Source organism: Vipera ursinii, assembly GCF_947247035.1.
Source record: "Vipera ursinii genome assembly, chromosome: 5".
Classification (NCBI taxonomy): domain Eukaryota; kingdom Metazoa; phylum Chordata; class Lepidosauria; order Squamata; family Viperidae; genus Vipera; species Vipera ursinii.
The window spans coordinates 95,198,577-95,219,839 of record NC_139518.1 but is presented as its reverse complement, the minus strand read 5'-3'; the positions used below and the strand labels follow the sequence as shown (position 1 = coordinate 95,219,839).

At 43.8% G+C, this 21,263-nt stretch overlaps 1 protein-coding gene across 2 annotated transcripts in view; it reads right to left on the bottom strand.

Annotated features, from left to right (window-relative positions):
- The window catches only part of OGDHL (oxoglutarate dehydrogenase L), a 59,468-nt gene that overhangs the window by 22,166 nt on the left and 16,039 nt on the right, over window positions 1-21,263 (bottom strand). Inside the window, exons 6-14 of one of the 2 annotated variants that reach the window (XM_083364188.1) lie at window positions 20,914-21,060; window positions 18,304-18,394; window positions 17,116-17,295; window positions 15,303-15,431; window positions 12,766-12,945; window positions 10,759-10,911; window positions 8,600-8,702; window positions 5,654-5,782; window positions 2,447-2,597 (exon numbers count right to left, since the gene is read on the bottom strand). In XM_083364188.1, coding sequence (XP_083220314.1) covers window positions 2,447-2,597; window positions 5,654-5,782; window positions 8,600-8,702; window positions 10,759-10,911; window positions 12,766-12,945; window positions 15,303-15,431; window positions 17,116-17,295; window positions 18,304-18,394; window positions 20,914-21,060 — 1,263 coding nt within the window. The remainder of the gene's footprint in view (window positions 1-2,446; window positions 2,598-5,653; window positions 5,783-8,599; window positions 8,703-10,758; window positions 10,912-12,765; window positions 12,946-15,302; window positions 15,432-17,115; window positions 17,296-18,303; window positions 18,395-20,913; window positions 21,061-21,263) is intronic. The other variant, XM_083364189.1, reaches the window with a different exon arrangement.

The window sequence follows — 21,263 nt, the reverse complement described above, 5'->3', positions numbered from 1 at the left end:
AGTACAACTATGTGTACACTGAGATTAGCTGGGCCTCCCTTTGTGCTCCCACCCCCCAACACACAGTGACAACAGACCCTCCATCTTACTACACCATGTGAACCAACTACACCACACACCGGCCTCCCAAATCAATTCTGCATAAGTTCACAGAGATTATTTCCCATTCAAGAGCCTAACAGCCCATGGATAAAAGCTGTTTTTCAGCCTGTTGGTGCGGCTGGCTCTACTCCTGCATCTCCTACCCGATGGTAGGAGAGTAAAGAGATACCGTCCAGGGTGTGAGTCATCCCTGAGAATTTTCCTCACTCTTCCAAGGCAGCGAGCCCTGGCAATGTCATCCAGTGGTGTCAGGGGACAGCCCACAATGTTTCGTGCTGTACTCACCACCCTCTGTAATACTTTCCTATCCGCGGCTGTCAGACCAGCATACCAAACCACAATACCAAGTTGGTTAACTTGGATGAGAAAGTGAAACGTTTTTCAAAGGGAAAAAAAACAACCCCAAGAAAGTCCAGTTGTCTTTTGGAGAAGTATCCTTTGGGACAACCATGACCTGGATGATTTGAGAATCTCCAAAGACAATTTTCGTTGAGCAGTCTCTCTGACCCCTGGTGGATTCAGGCCAAGATATCGTGGTTTGCCTTTAACTGAAAGAGTTCCTCCTTTAGGTTCAATTTAAATGAGGGCTTTCCTTGCTGAAATCTCACACCCTTTCCCACCTTCGCCCTATCCTGAAGATCGCGTGAATGCACAGCTGATGTCATTATACCGACATCAAGATTTTTTTTTAAAATAAAAAATAAAAATGGAGGAATGGAAGGAAGCCCTTAAACATCATGCGAACTGATGCTGCCTCTTCAGCCACCAAAGGCAACTTTGGAACCGTTGTTATGCAAGGCCCGAAGCTCTTCGGGGTAAGCAGTTATACTCCATAAAATATGAAGTGTGGAAGCTATTGCACAACGGAGCTGCTTTCCCTCAAATTACGGCTGCCAAACTCTACTACTCATTGCTTTTAGACATGAGCAGTTTGTAGCGCATCTCCTTGGTTTCCACTTCCTTAAGCAATCCTCAAGACCCAAGCTGGAAAGAGCGGATTCTTTGCGATGCCCCCTCCACACATTCGTTGCTGAGAGCCCTCCAGAGCGCCATTAATCACCCTTAAAATGGGGCACCGAGGACCGTTCTCAAAACGGAGACGATTGAAGTAATTACTGTAATCCATTAAATCCCTGAGCAGGACTAACAGACTGAGACATACCAATATGTTCAACTTCTAGAACCACGAAAGAGAAAAAAAAGGGGTTATTACCCTGAAAATAGCTATCCTGTGGACATATGCTTCCCCGAGCTGCAGCCAGGAGCTCTGATCTTCAAACGTGCCGAGCAAAGAGCTCTTAGCGAACGATCGCTCCGCAACAAATGAAGGTCATTAAAAACGAGACCAGCTTGAGTCGAAGGGGAGAGAACGACCGTGAAAAGCCAATTGGGAGAGCAAATTTAGTTCGCTACTCACCTCATTTTTTATTTTTATTTTTTATTTTTTAAAAGAGCAAACTTGAATGCCAAGCTTCGTTCTAGTTTTCAGAATAAATCAGAGAGGCCTCATCCCATAAATAAACAAAAGTTTTCTGTTAGCGGTAAGGTAGAAAGGTCCTTTGTCGTTTTTACCAAAACGTACGGAGAGACAGCTACCGCTTTGGAAATAGCAAAATTCTAAATCGTATTTGGAAAGCCAACGATCATCGCAGTAGCAAATTTCTGAATTGTCATTTCTTTGAGACAAATTGACAGTCCTAGCGTCACAAATTTCACGCTGTCCCTTTTCTCTTCTCTACTGTTAAGCAAAATAAATAAATAAATCCTGCTCCTGACACTTCTAAGAATTCTTGCAGTCAATTTAGAATCCGGGGATTCGTATCCTGCTGCCCATATAATTTGCGTCCCCTTTTTAACGAACATACCAAACCGTTAAGGAAAATATGCAGGCCAATAACGCACCCTAACTTTGAAGCCGACCAATATGAGCACCAACTCTTAGTTAAAAAAAAAATCTTTATGTTCGTCTCAAAGGTGCTTTTCCAAAAGGCAGCTGGGCTCTTAGTTGTTGTTGTTGTTGTTGTTGTTAGTTGTTGTTTTTTTGCCTTGAAAACGTTTCACTTCTCACCCCAAGAAGCTCCCTCAGTTCTGATTGAATGGCGGGGAATGGAAGGATTTATATTCTTTGAAATCCTTTGCAATCCTTCCATTCCCCGCCACTCGGGCAGAACTGAAGAAGTTTCTGGGATGAGAAGCAAAATGTTTTCAAGGGAAAAGCCAACAAAGTCAGTTTGTTTTGGGGGGGGGGGTTGGAAAAAAGCACCTGCGGGACAACATGACCATAAAACTTTTTTTGTTTCATTTGTTTTTCCCCCCAATACTTAACAGATGATTGACAACTCACCTAAAAGTGCCCCGTTCTACATCCTGGCCGCTTAACCGGACGTGAATGCCCTCTTTCAATAACGATCCGAACGCCATGTACTCTCCCAGGGCCCAGTCAACAACCCGGTTCGTGGTCATTTCCAGTCGACTTTTCAAAATCCGAGAAAGCCCTAAAGGTGGCAGGGGGAAAAAAAAAGGAGTCGCAGTTGGAGAGCTCTTGACTTGTTCTCACTTGCAAAGCAAATGGACAGAGGAAAGAGTAATGTTGTGCTCGTTCGCCACTTTGGTAAAGGTAAAGGTTCCCCCGCACATGCGTGCTAGTCGTTTCCGACTCTAGGGGCCGGTGCTCATCTCCGTTTCAAAGCCGAAGAGCCAGCGCTTGTCCGAGGACGTCTCCGTGGTCATGCGGCCGGCATGACTAGACGCCAAAGGCGCACGGAACGCTGTTACCTTCCCACCGGAGTGGTCCCTATTTTCCTACTTGCATTTTTACGTGCTTTCGAACTGCTAGGTTGGCAGAAGCTGGGATGAGTAACAGGCGCTCACTCTGTTACGCGGCACTTGGGATTCGACCCGGCAAACTGCCGACCTTCTGATCGACAAGCTCAGCGTCCTAACCCACTGAGCCACCGCGTCCCTTCGCCACCTTGACTTCCTTACAAAATAATAAAGTTGGGACAAAAAAAAAATCTAACAAATAAATTAACCGTATAAATCAGCCATCCCAAAGGAGCTGAAAGGCGTAATACACGAATTCCACGGTGGCCTCATTTAAACCTTTAATTCACTTTCCTCCTTGACTATTTCTACCTTTCTGCTAGCTGCACTTGGATTCAACTCGCACAACCTCCATGTAATTAAGTTCCTGCTAGGTTTTCTGTTCTGTCTTATTACTTACCTTGTCCTTCTTGCATAACAGAATACTTTGAGCAGTCGCATGCAAAGCCTCACAATCATTGATACTTTAATAGTCCTCTTGCCGGTAATATATTTGCATTTTAAAAAGACTGAACCCCAGACCGTCATCTGTCTTCCTGTACGATAAATTGCCAAAAAAACGTCGCCTTCACTTCTCAGTTTTATTGGCATTTTTAACCTCTGCCTGTTTGATCTAAATGCCTACTTTTTAAATTTAAATTGTGGTCCTTCCTGAAGCAAGCAACAGAATGTTGCAGAAATGCCTATTAGCCAATAAAGCACATTCTGCATTTCATTCATGGAAGATGAGACGATTCGCTGAATTTGTGAAGTTTCGCAGCAGAAGCAAAGGCCCTGTCTAGATTTATATTAAGGCTTAAATATTGTGGGCAAGTCCCCATCTATTTCACGAGACAAGCAAGATTTCACTTTGTTGCAACTGACAATTTCAACTCTAGTGTGTCTGATAAACTGAAATTGAATCAGTCCAACAATTGTCTCTCCAAAATTAGAAACATTTACAGACGCCCATAAAATAACAAGCAGATGGTTCATAGATGCATTATTACTTTTCAGTGGTCCAGAAATGTCTATATGGATTTAATGAAATATCCATGCATCAACCATTCTAGCAACTACAGAACTGCTATCAGCCATACTTCAAATGCTTCCTAATGAGTAATGATATTGTAACTTAGTCAGAACATTTTGGTTAATTGCATGCCACTCGAACACAAAAGATTAGAGAATTATAATTGAAAGCATTGCAATAAAGGCTTCTTGGGAATTTTAATTGCCTAAACCTCCTGTTGATCAATCTCAAAGGAAGGAAGGGGGAAAATAATTAAAATATAGCCAGCTGATTGAATAATTTGTTATTAGACCCACACAGTATGACTAGAGGTATACAGATGTGAAAATGTCTTCAGTTAGTTCATGATATTTAGAGAATATTTAGAGAAGCTGGACAGTGTCTAGGCCCTAGGAGAACATGTTAAAGCAAGGTTTTTTTAAATGTAGAGATACAGAAAAACTGCAGTAGACACAACTTTTGATTTCCTTCACAGCCCAGCCCTTTCAGCTTATTTCTGCTCTCTACTTTTAAAAAAAGCCCATCATGCAAAAACATTTTTTTCCTCTTTTAACTTTGCATGTTCACTAGGAGGAAATGCATAGGTACAATGAGCTCTATTGTAAAAGGCTTGCCTTTACGGTCAGTAAGAACATCTGCTATTACTCTTATTGACTTTATTACCTTATTACTTCATTTTACTCTCAGGCGAGCTAGCACTAATCCCAACGCAATATTTGCCTAGCTCGTTACAGCTAACAAATTCTTCCTGATGGTTTCAAGTTCAGTTACTTAGCAAAGCATAATTAACGAACCTGACATTCAAATCCGATAGTCAGATTCAAACAGCGATGGAACGCTTATGCCCATGTGGTAAACTGCTAGGGCAGGGGTAGGCAACCTTGGCTCTTTTTATGACTCGTGGACTTCAACTCCCAGAATTCCTGAGCCAGCATGGGGGAACGATGGCCCCTTCACGACTCGCGGACTTCAACTCCCAGAATTCCTGAGCCGGCATGGCTCAGCATGGAAACCTCTCCCTTTCCCCTCAGCGTGGCTGGCTCAGGAATTCTGGGAGTTGAAGTCCACGAGTCAGAAAAGAGCCAAGGTTGCCTACCTCTGTGCTTGTTGTTGTTAGCTGCGAAGTCGTGTCCGACCCATCGCGACCCTATGGACAACGTTCCTCCAGGCCTTCCTGTCCTCTACCATCTTCTGGAGTCCATCTAGGCTCACGCCTACTGCTTCAGTGACTCCATCCAGCCACCTCATTCTCTGTCGTCCCCTTCTTCTCTTGCCCTCAATCTTTCCCAGCATTAGGCTCTTCTCCGTTGAGTCCTTCCTTCTCATTAGGTGGCCAAAGGATTTGAGTTTTAGCTTCAGGATCTGGCCTTCTAAAGAGCAGTCAGGGTTGATCTCCTCTAGGACTGACTGGTTTGATCGTCTTGCAGTCCAAGGGACTCGCAGGAGTCTTCTCCAGCACCATAGCTCAAAGGCCTCAATTCTTTGGCGCTCAGCCTTTCTTATGGTCCAACTTTCACTGCCATACATTGCAACTGGGACCTCTGTGCTAGGGGTAGTGAAATAGAGGTGGGGAAATGCTACCTCTTTGGAAAACCATCATTGGAAATAGGGAGAAAAAAGAAACATTGCATTTTCGTGGGATCCAAGCGCTACCCCGTCCGGAGGATAAGAGAAGCTGAGGTCCCCAACCCAGAAAAGAATGAAGCTGTTGCTCACCTCCGTGTATTTTGAAGCCTTCAAGGGGTACAGAGCTGGCAACTTGGCCAATATGGGTCAGTACCTCCTCAGGGATGCCTGTGGCAGGACAGGTCATGCTCTTGGGTTCGCCATCCAAGTTAAAAAACCCTGGAAAAGAGAGATATTTGGAATAGTATTCAAAACTGTTCTCTCTCTCTCACTCACTCACTCTAAGTCAACTGAGGAATCGCAGCAAAAGGGTAGCCCCAGCCTTTTAACGGCGTATCCCTTTTCCACCTTGGGTGAAACCTGACGTGGTGGGAACGTGACCATGTGGGTATTTCCCTGTCCCTGAAATCTCCCTGGGCACTGTCTCCATCCTCATCTGTTCCCACCAGATTTCACCCAGTCTGAAACAGGGATGTTCTGCAAAAGATTGGAGATTAGTTTAGGGCTGTCTTGGTGTTCCATGATCAGGTAATGGGCTGAGGAACTTTCCAAAGGGCAGGGATGTCTTTGTCAACGTTGCTCACCTCGGACGTTCTTGCTTTGACCAAAGATGAAGAAGCAGCTATTTTGTATTTCTACTTGTGTATCCCTTTTAGAGTGAAAAGTTAGATGAAGATGGGAGGGGGAAGGAAGAATATGCATGGGGGATTAGATAGACGTAAGAACATAGCAGCAAAGCAATTTGAAGGTTGTATGTAATAAAGAGGCGACAAGAACTGGCAGGTTAAGCTAAGGAGGGAAAACGTACCTTTCAAACTAGTTGGAGAATGTGATTTATGACGGTTAGCTAAAGGAGGGCACTATGCTTTAATATTATCGTGCTCAGGGGAGGGGAATCCAGATTTCGGCTTTAACCAAGCATTGCCGATGTTATGTTGCTTTAATAAAGACTTTTAAGGTAAACAATGCCTCAGAGTTCTGTGACGAGTTCGTCCGTGGGAAGCTTGACAGTCTTACTTTCAGAACTGCTTTACTCCTCTGTAAACCCAGCATTGGACTCCAAGAGGTCCACCTGCCAACTTCCCACACGGGGGTTCGAATTTGCATTAGTTTTTCAAAATGGAAAAAACACAGAACTACAAAGAGAAAGGGAAGGAATGGAAAAGGGAAGAGAAAACCGTGTAAGGGGAAAGACAAGCATTGAATTCTGACCACCATCACACAGCTGCAGCCCTGCTTTGCTTTGATGGCAGCCTGCCATAAAGTATGGGGGGAGAGAATGTAAGGAGATGACAGGAATCAGAAGTGTCAACCAGAGACAATGGTTGAACAATCCAAGGACACAGGCATGGGAACGGAGTGGAAATGCCCACCAAAGAGGTGCTAAACTTTAGAACTGTTACCAAAACAACTGGTCTGAACCTCATTGGACATTAACAAAGATGACCAAGCAAGGATGGTGTGGGAGAAGTGAAAGTTACTGGGCCTATGCAGGAATCCTCAGATCTGGCATTGCTTATGCTGTAACCACTTGGCTTTTAGAAGGGGGCGACAGAGAATGAGGTGGCTGGATGGAGTCACTGAAGCAGGAGGTGTGAGCTTAAAGGGACTCCAGAAGATGGTAGAGGACAGGAAGGCCTGGAGGAACGTTGTCCATGGGGTCGTGATGGGTCGGACACGACTTCGCAACTAACAACAACAACAAATACCTTTCACTACAAATAGAGTCGAGGGACTTTGTTTCCTAGATGGCCAAGCTTGGGCAGGCCTGACAATAAGGTAATAACATACAACCTAACATTTTTACTTTTGCATAATAATATGTGCTAGCCATTTTTATAATAATAAATCTATCTAAACAGCAGGACACAAAATCAAAGTTTCAATTCCGCCCCCCCCCCCCCCCGCACACAGACACACCTCAAGCACAAAGTCCAGAAGTGGTTTCCAAGAGGAAACGAGATTAATTGTATTCTTTTCTTTAATCAAATTGATTGAAAAATTATTGCCAACTTCCAAGACTTGAAGTCATACTCTGAGAAAGGGCTCAGCCTCTTACACCACATGGGGTCCCACCAATTAATATTATATATTCTGAGATATTGTGTATTTATTCAGACATATTGACCACCCAACTTTTGATGATTCCTATGGAGATGACAGACCACTTTTAGGCTGAAAAGACTTTCTGGCTTGGTGGTTTCAGAGATCTTAACAGAAAAATATGATTAGGATAAGACCATGGTGGCGAACCCATGGCACGCGTGCCACAGGTGGCACGCAGAGCCCTCTCTGTGGGCACACGTGCCATCGTCCCAGTCTTAGGCCTTTAGCTGGGTTTTATAAAACCTTTTCGCTTTAGGCCTTCGCTGCTGTGTACAAAAAAAAAAGGTTCAATCAATCAATTTCAACTTCTCATGGGGAAAAAAAAGATCTCACAAGTTGGAATTGATTGATTGAACTTTTTAGTCCCACCCAGTCTGCCGTTACCACCGCAGCCACGCCCACCCAACGGGCCATGCCCACCCAGCACCCGACGATACATAAGTAGGTTTTGGGTTGCAGTTTGGGCCCTCGGTCTTGAAAAGGTTCGCCATCACTGGGATAGGAGATGGAAAGTGAAATATTTTTAACCTCTTTTGTGGGAAATGTGATTTGCTGACGGTACCCCTTCCTTTTATGTTTCTCAAGCATGCTGGCAACATCTTCCGTTTTGTAAATTTAATATTCGAAAAGGCCCACACAGGGACTGATTAGAGGAAAATGATAAGAAAGCTATCACCACCACAAGGGATGCTGGGGACTGCGTGTGTGTGTCAAAACAGTCAACTAGACTGCCATAATTGTGCCGTCGGGACTCCGCCTCTTTTTTACACATCCCCTGTGCCGATACCCTTGATCACCCCAATAACAATCTTTAACCAATCGAAATGCATTATTTTTACGCGTGGAAACAGTATATGCACCCTTAACCATGCTTCAGAGGGAAATACTGAAAAGCTGAGCACCTCAGCGCAATTGCAACAATCTCAGTACCTGGCCAAGGAGAATCAAGCCAGTGTTTAATATGGAGGATTTTATTATCTTTGGATCTGGTGTAAGCTTCTTCACAGATCTTATCATATTTTGCAATTTCTTCCTGTAGAATAGAAGGGGGGGGAGAGAGAGAAATCACAGGCTGTAATCATGTAGAACTTAGTGGTTGGATCAGAGAGTGAGTTTTGAACCAATGTCTTATCCAGAAGCAATCTTTGTCTCCTCTTGCGTATTTTCCCTTTCTTTTTTTTTCTTTGTCTCCTCTTGAAAAATGCTGATGGTCTTCTTGGTGTGGCTTAAATCTTCTCAACAAGTAAATCTGTTATGAGTGCTAATCTACCGACTGAATAGCAGTATGCTCTAGCAGTAAAGGAACCATACAATTATTTCCAAATCTAAGCAACAAGACTAATTTAACGCACTAAGAGCAGTTTGCAAAGCGAAATGACATCCACCTTCGTTGTGCAGATATAAAGCTACCTCCCAAATGTGGCACATGAAAAAGCTAGCGGCCAGAGTCTTAGGCTCACATATGACAGAAAACGTGTGATTAATTGCAGTTTTCAGCGTGAGAAGAAAGACTATTTGGTCGCCAAATTCATCTAGCCAACGTTCTTCTATTCCTCAGATTTGCAGGAGGAAACAAACACACATCAGACAGATCTGCGTACTCAAGTGTATCAGCCACGTCTCGCTGATTTTTGATTTTATAAATCACCTAGAAGGATATTCCTTGCAGCCCAGAGATAGCCATGTCCCATCAAAGGCCTACTGGAACGTTCATGGTTCTCTGTGGATGCTCTTGAACTTTTGAAGAACGTGTGCAGATTTTAGAAGGCCCTCACCATGGCCGTGCTGGTGATGCCTTGATGCTTTGAAGGCCCTCAGCATGGCCGTGCTGGTGATGCCTTGATGCTTTGAAGGCCCTCAGCATGGTCGTGCTGGTGATGCCTTGATGCTTTGAAGGCCCTCAGCATGGCCGTGCTGGTGATGCCTTGATGCTTTGAAGGCCCTCGCCATAGCCGTGCTGGTGATGCCTTGATGCTTTGAAGGCCCTCAGCACGGCCGTGCTGGTGATGCCTTGATGCTTTGAAGGCCCTCAGCACGGCCGTGCTGGTGATGCCTTGATGCTTTGAAGGCCCTCAGCATGGCCGTGCTGGTGATGCCTTGATGCTTTGAAGGCCCTCACCATGGCCGTGCTGGTGATGCCTTGATGCTTTGAAGGCCCTCACCATGGCCGTGCTGGTGATGCCTTGATGCTTTGAAGAGCAGCTTAGGATGGACTCTCCCCTCATGGTGACCCTTCTGAATAGTTTCGCTGCCCTAATAATTATTCAGTCTTTGAGGTTACCTCGTTGTATTCTAAAACTGAAGTCCTCACTTGACCAATGAGCTCACTTGATGTCTTTGGACCCACCTCTATCATTTCACCCACTGTGAGGATCAGAGAGACCCCCACCCCTCCTCGCTATGAACATGGCTCTCCGTAGGAACAACAGAGTAAACAAGCAGAAACAAACAAATACAGTCCCTCTGTGTTTTAACGCCATAGTACATAAGAGACTTTCTGCCCTCCAAGTCACAACGAGGATTCAAAAGCAGACCAGTGAGGGGGGGGGAGGAAAAACACTATTGAAACAATGTTCCTTTGATCTTAGGCAACAGAAATGCAATAATAATTTAAATAACCTCTGACTTATTCGTCTATAAGAGCCAGAAACAGCTTTTGGAAGTAACTTTGCATAACAAGGCACCCATAATCTTTGTAATTTGTTCTTGCTTCTAATGACACCGAACCCCATCTCTCCGAAGTCCTGAGACATACAGAAAAGATGCTGGCAATCTTTGAAGAAGTTAACTTGGGTTTTAGGCCCCATTTTAGAAACAGTGTGTTGCGCGCAACAATCAAATCCTCCATCCCCCTTGTCCCTGATTGATTGGCTTTTCACCTTTCCGGTTATTATTCAATTCGTCATGCCTACTGTTCTTTTGTTCTTTTTTTTTCCCCGCTTAACGTTGCTAGATGTTAAAGGTTGCTTTATTTTTAAAAGACTTAGAAGCCACAGCCTGGCTTCCACCGTTAATTACATGCAGGAAAAATATGACGGGTCAACGGGTTCCTTATCACAAAACTGGCATCCCACGTCGCCCGGGTCTACCTCAAACTCTTGCAGTGTGACCACTCCATCGGCAATCAGCTGGTCAGCATACTTTTTCAACACCGGCACCTGCTTCGAAATCTGCTTGTACATCAGCGGTTGAGTGAACATGGGTTCATCCATTTCGTTATGGCCTCGTCTGCGATAACAAACCTGCAGAGAGAGGTTGGATTTTCATCAGGGTGAAGTTTCCAGGAGACAACTTGACTATCTTCGTCTCTTTTTTTTTCTTGAAGAGGTTTCACTCCTCAACCAAGAAGCTTCTTCAGCTATTCAGCTTCGTCTTGGATGAGAAGCGAAAGATCATCAGGGAAAAAAGCAAAGATACTCCAGTTGCCTCTTGAAAACGCGCCTTTGGGACAACCACGACCTGGATGACTTGAGAATCTCCATAGACATCAGGATGAAGTTGTACCCCATTCTGTTCTGAACCAGCCCTCTTCTCGCACCCCTAATCAAAAGAAGAGTCTGGAAAGCGTCCAAGATCAAAAGGCTTCTGCCAAGTTTTAATTACACTGTTACAAAAATACAAGAGCTTGACTTCTCAAACGGAAAAGTTGCTTTCAGCAACCAGCCCCTCCCCAAACACTCCTTTTATAGAGAGCTCAGGGCGTGGTCTCCCTGTGCCTCCTCCCGAGGAGTCCCATAGCTTTTCTCTGTTTGTCCCTGCTCGTCTGCCTCCTGCGTCGGGCGTCCTTGAACAGGGCCAGCTGTGGGTCATCATCCTCCGCACTCTCGGGCTCACACAGCTGAGAAGAGGTCCCCGGCTGAGGACTCTGCAAAGCCTCCAAATCATCATCAGCCGGTTCGTTTCCCTCCTCCCCCACATCTGAGTCCTCCGATACATCGGACCCGGCTGTCGGACCCACAGGCTGGCCCTGAGTCACAACACATTCGCTCTCTAAACAGAGCGAAGAAACTGTTCCTTTCATTCTGATGTCTTTTTCCCATTTCCCATGTAAAGTGGAGCTCACACTTGCTAAACCATGAATTGTTGATATGTATATTATTTATTTGTTAAGGGCACTTGCCGCCTATCTCACCGTAGGGGGCTCGTGATAATAAAAAGGAAGAAAAATGAAAGATGTGTAAACAGAAGTAAAAGAACAGAACAGTAAAAAAAACGATGACAAAGGAACACCTCAAGAATAAATACATCGATAGGATAATCAAAAAGATGGATGGGTGGAGAGCAGAGAACAGAAGGTGAGAGGTGGAGTCTACCATCCATCTAAGCAACCACCTCCAGCATTGCATGTTCTTTGTTGCTACCCAGCCAACTGCAAGTTTTTAATAAAAGCAGAATATGAAGTGTTGGCAAGCATAGCTGGTGTATTTTTAAAGAGGGGAATGATTTCTTTGATTTCCTGCAGAGGGAAGCACCTAATCACAGCAATTTTGGACCCTTAAGTAACACCAGCTGCCTGCCATTAGTGCAGGTTCGCGTCCCACCAGGCTCAAGGTTGACTCAGCCTTCCATCCTTCCGAGGTAAGTAAAATGAGGACCCAGATTGTTGGGGGCAATTAAGCTGACTTTGTAATAATGCCGCTTGGGGTGTGTGTGAAAGCCCTAATAAGCAGGCATATACATAGAATGAAGGCTACTGCTAAGCTTGTAAGCCGCCCTGAGTCTTCGGAGAAGGGCGGGATATAAATGTAATAAAAATAAAAAAAATAAAAATAAAAATAAATAAATAAGACAACTTGTCAGCTTATTAACACCATATTATCACATTCAGGACTCTCCGTATGTAGAACTTAAGGATCAGAATTTTGGAAAGTACATGCCTTCCCTTCAGAGTCTATCGGTCTAAAGGCAAGATTTGCACTGATGGCCTCTTCTCACAACAGCTTTGTTCCCGAGCAACTCCCAGGAGTTTTGCAGGAGCGGCAAAAGAGCACACCGAGAGGAAGGGGCTGCTTTAAAAAGCTCTACTGCGCTCATGGGAAGGAAGATTTTGTGTACGTGTTTAGATACCCATTTGAGTAAAGAATGAGCCCCCTTACCAGGTCGATAACCACATCTTTGTTGAAGGTGTTTCTCCACTCCGCAGCGACCTTGCATACATACATCACTGCTTCTGGATCATCAGCGTTGACGTGGAAGATGGGCGCATTGACTACCCGTGCCACATCGGTGGGATATGGAGAGGACCGAGCCATTCGTGGATCCGTAGTAAAACCAATCTCAAATGAAAAGACAAATCGGTCAACTGAGTAGTTGCAGTGTTCCCGTTCTTCCACTTCCCTGTTGCTGAAAGTTATTCAGGTGGATTCGTTGGTGTCCTTTGAGCTGGGTGATCTGTTTGCTTGCCGACATTTCATTGTCAGATGACGCGATGAAAAAATAACTCACTGATGATGTTGCCTAGCTGGGTTATGAAATGTCCGCAAGAAAACCACCACGCTCAAAGAGTTCAGTTCAAACCTGAATGACAGAGATTGCCTTCTATTGGACTCATTAAAGCAGACATGTCAAACACAAGGCCCGGGGGCCGGATCTGACCCGCAAAGTGGTTTCATGTGGCCCGCGAAGCCATCCTGGAAACAGTGAGGGAACGGCCCCCACTGCCTTGGCCCTGGCCCAGAGACCCTCCTTCTGCCAGAGACCCTCAGATCTGTCCCACTCCTGCCCATAGGCACCCTTGATGCGAACGATGTAGAGCTGGCCACGCCCACCTAGTAGGCCATACGCACTCTAGCCATGCCCACCCAGTAGGACACGCCCACCCTGGCCATACCCACCCGGCCCCCTGAGGGTAACCGCAATGCTGATGTGGCCCTCCATGAAATTGAGTTTGACACCCCTGCATTAAAGCGTCCGAGATTTAGCTTTTGGTCCTGACTTCTCTGACGGTATCATATGCTTTTTAAGCTTGGCGCACGACCTTAATTCTTTTTTTTTTTGAAAAAGTATCATTTCATTCTCTTCCTTCTTTGACTTAACAACATTTTCATTCGCGGAAGAGACAGGGAAAATAAAATCTGCAGAGTCCATGGCAATTCGAGATTGGTTCGAACAAGCACGATGGTGCTTTAAATTCAGAATTAACCTGCATGCAGCACAATATTGGTGTGTGTGTGTGGGGGGGTCTTTTTGGCGACACTTGCCTTTAAAAAAAAGAGAAACAGAGATAGAGAACCAAATTCCCATAGTTAGGAATTTCCAACTTAAATGCCCTCCAACTTGGTTGGGGTTACAACTATGGTTAACTGGATATTCTGAGAACTATAATTCTTAACCCATATTTTTCTGCCATAGAACAATTTGGTTCCAGGCAGAACCAAATGTCACATAGGTTCATTGGGGGTGCCACACAGGTTGTTCCGTCTTAGGCCCAGTACTCTTCAATATCTTCATAAATGACTTAGATGAGGGAATTCAAGGGGAACACATCAAATTTGCAGATGACAAAAAACTGGCAGGAGTAGCCAGCACCCCAGAAGACAAAGTCAGGATCCAAAAAGATCTTGACAAACTTCAACAATGGGCCCTACCCAACAAAATGAGTTTCAGTGTGGAGAAAAGCAAAGTCTTACATTTAGGCAGGAAGAAAAAAAAATCAAAGGCACAAGTACAGGTTGGGCGAGACCTGGCTTTAAAACAGTGACTGTGAGAGGGACCTTGGAGTCCTTATGGACGATCACTTAACCATGAGCCAGCCGTGTGCAGCAGCAGCCAAAAAAACTAATGCAATCCTGGGTTGTATAAACAGAGGCATAGAATCAAGATCACGTGAGGTATTAGTACCGCTTTATAAAACCCTAGTAAGACCACACCTGGAATACTGCAGCCAATTTTGGCCACCATATGACAAAAAAAGATGTTGAGAGTTTGGAAAAAATTCAGAGAAGAGCAACTAAGACAATCAAAGGCCTGGAGACCAAAACGTACGAAGAACGGCTGCAGGACTTGGGTTTGGCTAGCCTACGAAGAAATAGGGGAGACATGATAGCAGTGTTCCAGTATTTGAGGGGCTGCCACCAAGAAGAGGGGGTCACCAAAGAGGGCAGGACAAGAAACAATGGTTGGAAACTGATCAAGGAGAGAAGCAACCTGGAATTAAGGAGAAACTTCCTGACAGTGAGGACAATTAACCAGTGGAACAGGTTGCCTCCAGAAATTGTGGGCGCTCAATCGCTGGAGATTTTTAAGAAGAGGCTAGACCAGGGGTAGGCAACCTTGGCTCTTTTATGACTCGTGGACTTGACTCGTGGACTTCAACTCCCAGAATTCCTGAGCCAGCCATGCCGAGGAGAAATGGAGAGGTTTCCATACTGAGCCATGCCGGCGCAGGAATTCTAGGATTTGAAGTCCACGAGTCATAAAAGAGCCAAGGTTGCCTACCCCCGGGTAAGACAGTCACTTGTCTGAGATGGTATAGGTTTTCCTGCTTAAGCGGGGGGGGGGGGAGAGGGGGGGCTGGACTAGAAGACCTCCAAGGTCCCTTCCAGCTCCTACTCTATTCTAAAGCGGCTTCAAAAAGAGCTGTCGAAAGATGCTAATGCAACTCAAATTGTTAAGAGTAGTTTTTGCTTTGTACCTGATTGTTGACCACAACGTGAATTGTGCCATTTGTGGTGTACGATGGAAGATCACTCAGGTGGAAAGTTTCATAAACCACTCCTTGGCCAGCAAAGGCAGCATCTCCATGCAGAAGTATAGACATAACCTAAGCCGTAATGGGTTTTTAAAAAAAAAAGAATATATGTAGTTATCAACCAACGGTCTTACAAATGAGCATGTCTGTTTTGGGGTGGAATTTCAGAAAGACGACGATGAAGGGTGATGCGAGTCTTTTGGAAGAGGAGTGGTGAGTGCGAAGCACTCAGGAATTAAAGCAGTTGTGGTGGGGTGTTTTTTTATTATTTTTTAAGGGTTTGTGCAATGCTTTAAAAGCTGCACCTGTTGTGATTCAGGGTCAGCCTGTGGGTTCGGCAGTTGGGTCGGACGACTCAGAGGAGGAGGAGGGGGGTGTTGAAGAGCTTGCTGATGATGGCCTTGAGGCTCCGCAGAGCCCTCAGCCAGGCCCCTCCCACCTGGTCACGATGGAGACCCAGCTGTGTGAGCCTGACAGCGTGGATGAAGATGACCCATAGCTGGCCCTGTTCAAGGACGCCTGATGCAGGAGGCAGTCAATCAGGAGTAAACAGAGGAAGGCAATGGGGCACCTCGGAAGGAGGCAGAGAGAAGCCACGCCCTGAACTGTATTTAAGGGGAATGTGTGGGAGGGCTGCTTTGCTGAAGGCAACCGCTTGAATAGTCCTGTTTCATAGCTCCTGTTTCATGGTTGGTGTCTGTTTTATGTTAATAAATTTGGCAGGCTTTATTCCAGCCTCTTGCCGTTTGTAAAGGGGTTGTCCCTGCTTTTTCTGCAGGGCTGGTAGCAGGCTGGTACAGAACAGCACCCTGGAGCTGCACCCTGGAGCCGTGAAGCCAAGAGCAGTTCTCAAAATTACTAGGTGGGTCTGGAAAGATATGGCTGCTTTAATGATTTTGAAAAGAAAACCTTTGCTTAGGTTAAATTAGAGAACTTTCAAAGGGACGTTTAGATACAATTGAAATATATTGTAAGTTGTTATATGAGAGGAAATATAGGCAATAAAAATGGTCTCCAGGGGTCTGGGTGCACCGTAGCATTTGTATTTTTTATATACTGTTTTTTTTTACTTAGATTTATATGTGTTTTGTCTGTATGGTCTGTATTGGAATAAAATAAAATTTAAAAGAAAAAGAAAAGAAAACGTTTGCACTTCCACAGACCCTGAAGCACTTCTTCTGAAGATGCAGAGACCTATCGGTTGTGACCTTTAGTGCCTTCAAAGTCTTAGGGCCAGATTCGCTTAAAATAGCTTCTGGAGCTCATGAAGGAATTCTCCAGCTTCTCTCCTGGTCGACACGATGACAATTCGGCATAGCTGACCAGCCCTGGCCTGTCTCACTACTCCTGACTCATCCTGGCTGACTCACTATGGCCAACTTGCCATGGGACAACTAGCCATGGAACAATTCAACACACGATAGAAATGCAGCTCGCCCCAGCCCCAAGGACTTCTAATTTGAGAAGAATTAAATCTAAAGTAAGACACCCGCTGCAATTCACTTGTCCCTCTCTTGAGTTGTCCTGCATAGAATTGTCCCACGGGGAATTGTCCTGCCGTGAGTTGGCCACCTCTCCAGGTTGCGCAATGATGACATGACATACCAGACATAATTTGGGTGCCGTCACGGCTTGTACTAAACATCCTTGGGGATTTTCCTCTTAACCTCTTCTATAAATTCAACTGGAGTTCAAAGCAAGCTTTGAAAATTGAACGTTTTATGACACTCAACCGAAGCTATTCAGACAATGTTACCTTTTTCCCTTCGGTATCCCCTCGGTAAAACTGTTCGGCTTTGGTTTTGCCTTGGACAACGGGATTTACCGCTTCCAAATGAGATGGGTTGGCCACAAGGGACAGGGTGATCTTTTTGTTCGTTACTCGGTTGATTCTCTCGTGGTACATTCCTAAATGATATTTTACATCTCCAGATCCCTTAGGCAATCAGAAGTTAGGAATGTTAATATAAGCATACGCTCCTAGGATGGATTGGCAGAATGTTAAAACAATGGTTTCTTTACCCAAACTCTGACTCATTTGTATGCCTTTATTTAATCAGCAAAGTGTACCAAGAATTCAAAGTTTGCAGCTGATTCTTCTAAATTTGAGCTTCTTTGAGCCGTGTTTTGCTCTTTATTTTGTAACTTAGCTGAATCCGAATAACTTAGCAGGAGAGTGTTTATACTGTCCGTTAAGTTTCTGAACTGCCCAGCAGCAAAATAATTGATATAACACCTATTCTATCCGTGGCTTCCAGAGTACATATGTAATACTCCAAGTAACCCGTAGAGGTTGGGGAGAACTACAGTTTCTTCTTTCTCTTTGTTGGCTTCTGGTAATCCTCTGAATTTTTGGTAATCCTCCTTTTGTTAATTCATTGATTATTTTAACATTCGGCACAACAGTTTAATATTCACAGAAGCAGCAGAAGAAGACTTTAAAGCTACTTTAAAAGAAAAGGAAAAAATACTACATCCTAAGGTGCTTTTTCAAGAGGCAACTGGACTTTCCTATCTGTCCTTTCTTGTATTTCACTTCTTATCCAAGAAGCTTCCTCTGTTTCAGAACTGAAGAAGCTTCTTGGATGAGAAGCGAAACATCTTCAAGGGAAAGCAAGAAAGCCCAATTGCCTCTTGAAAAAGCACCTTTGGGACAAGCATGACCTCTACAGAGAACTACGTACATCCTGATACACCGAGAGTGGAATCCTTGCTTTTTTAAATATATATTTAATATACAGCAAAAACTATTATCGTTCAGTCGTGTGGCAGAGCGTGACCTGTAAGTGTTGACTTACCTAATCAAAATTAATTAAACAAGCGGTAACTCCAGCTTTTAGGGAAAGCGATCAAGTTGCCCAAACCAATACCTACACAGCGGTGCAATCAAGACCAACTATTGTAGCTGACAATATTCTGAAAAGTTGAAAGGATATTTTCCCACCTCATCAGCTGCTTCAAGCTTTGGGTCGAACTGACAAAATATTTGTTCAAGTTCTTTTCGAATAACATTTGCCAACACATTCAGTCTTCCTCTGGGAGAGAGGAAAAAAAAAAGCATCGGAAATAAATCACAAGAGGTAAAAAAAATAATAATCAACAAATCTACACCGACCTTCTTTAGAGAATTGAGGACTAAGATTTTGTGATCGGCGTCATACATCGCGGTTTAAATTTTTACTATTTCTCTCCCTGATGTTTTTATCAATGCGTTTATACCTCGCCTAAATGTGAGCAGGACTGTTTTAAACGATAAGCAGGCCTTCCTGAAATTAGCAAACCACTAATAAAGAGAAAATAAGCTGAATGGCCAAATTGCCAAATTTTGGGAACAACGGACAAGAGGATTGGGGGGGGGAAGCAGCATGCAACAGCATCAAATGATAAAATTCACATGTTGAAGGTTTATTACTTTGAACTTTTAATTTACACTGACAGCACAGCAAGAGATTAAAAAACAGTAGGAAAAGGAGATCCTAAGAACAAAAGATTTGGGGTTCCCCTCCCCCAAATGTTTACAATGAAGAGGAATGTTCTTGGTACCAGAATGAATTAGAACAAACATGATAACACACTAAATTGGGGGGGGGAACCTTAAAAATAGAAATAAAAATATATTCCATGAAAATCTGGAATTTGTTAGTTCTTACCAGCCAAAGGTGCTTTTTACAAAAAACAACTAGATCCTTCCCTCCTTCCTTCCTTCCTTCCTTCCTTCCTTCCTTCCTTCCTTCCTTCCTTCCTTCCTTCCTTCCTTCCTCTTTCTTTCTCCTTCTCTCTCTCTCTTTCTTTCTCTCTCTCTCTCTCTCTCTTCTTTTCTTTCTTTCTCTCTTTCATGTTTCACCTCTAATCCAAGAAACGAACTGAAGAAGTTTCTATTATGAGAAGTGAAACGTTTTCAAAGAACAAAACAAGAAAGTCCAGCTGCCTTTTGGGGGGAAAAAAACACCTTTGGGACAACCATGACCTGGATGATTTAGGAAAGTAGACTATGCATTCATTGATGAAAAGCAGAATTCCCCTGCCTCTGTAAGATAAATTAATTCTTCCTAGGTACAATGCAATCTTCTTGTTCAGGAATGTGTCACTCTGCTGAGAAAACAAACTCCTTTTTCATAGAATGTGACGGCTTGTAATCGAGGAAGCCTGACATGGGTTAGATTTCAATGTAGCCAAATCGGCTTCTCATTCAAACTCAGCCTCCTCGGACAAGATCCCTGGCAAATGTTAGTTCCAGTTCCACTGAGTCGCATTCTCAAGGCGGTTTGTGAACCACGACTGATGATTAGAGAGGGAATTCCCTTCTGCTCCCTATCCTGAGCTCTCCTAGCCCTGGGTCGAAAAAGACTGAGGCAATGTTAAGGTGTAGTGTGGTTAGAATGCAGTATGGCAGGCTGACTCTGCCCACTGCCAGGAGTTCGATCCTGACTGGGTCAAAGTTGACTCATCGTTCCGTCCTTCTGAGGTTGGTAAAATGAGGATCCAGATTGTTGAGGGTAATATTGTCAAGCAATAACATTCAATGTTAGCAGGTGGAGAATTGTGTTTTAATATATTTAATATATATACAATATATATCTATATCTATATATCTATATATATCTATATCTATATCTACAGGCATATCTAATCTATATATCTATATCTATCTATATATCTATATCTATATCATCTATATCTATATCTATATCTATATCTATATCTATCTATAGATATAGATATATAGATATATAGATATAGATATAGATATAGATATAGATATATAGATATAGATATAGATATAGATAGATATAAGATATATATATTAGATTAGATTAGATAGCCCTGGAGGCCAAAAGGACATCGGGAGTGACCAGCCCCCCTCCAAGGCCTCCTACCCTCTCCCCAGGGCCTAACTGCCAGGAGGGGTCCAGCCTGGAGTCTCCCAACTATCAACCCCCGCGGCCTCCCACCTTCTCTTCAGGTCTTCAGGACCAGCGATGGGCTTCTCAAGGCAAATCAGGCAATCCAGGCAATCCATGTGCCATCCAGCCTCCATCCTGCCGGGAGGCATCTTGCAATCATCAGGAAAAATCTTTATAGATCTATCTATCTATCTATCTATCTATCTATCTATCTATCTATCTATCTATCTATCTATCTATCTATAATATTGTTTAATATATTGTTTTAATATATTGTGCAAGGGGGCGGAGATTTCAGATTCCAGATTCCTTCAAGCAAGCATTTGTTGGTGTATTACGCTGAATAAAGGACTTTTAAGGTAAACAATGCCTCAGAGTCACTTGAAAAGCCCGTACGTTGGAAACTTGACAAATATGCTGACTCTGTAAAATGCTTAGAGAGGGCAGTAAAGCAGTATACATAAGCGGTATATAAACCTAAGCGGTAGTGCTAGTACTAAGGGATTCATTCGTTGTCAACACATAAATGTGATTTGCTCCTGAGAGCCAAGGTCTTTAAAAAAAAAAGGGAGGCCCAAATTCCTAATAATATTCGGGAACTGCAAGCGAGTGCATTGCTATGGGATCAGATGAATCAGCCAGGCCATTACCTGTGAGGCATGCCCATGATAACATACTCAATTCCCATTTCACTTGATTTATCGATGATTGTTTTAAGAGCGGGAATCATGACTTCACATCCTTCCAGGCCAAAGCGCTTTTCTGATGACCATTTCCTAGCGAGGAAATCCTCAAACCTAAGGAAGTGAAAAAGCAATGGTTTATTACGCGCAAACTCAAGTCTGTTGCTAAAACAAGAAGCAGACATCCACTGAGCTAGCAGGTATATTAACATCAAGCGATGACCATCTTAGAAATTGCACTTGAAGAAAAGAGTGTTGCATAGTTATTTATCAGCAACAAGTAAACAGGAATGTATTCCTTAATAAAATAAAGGGAG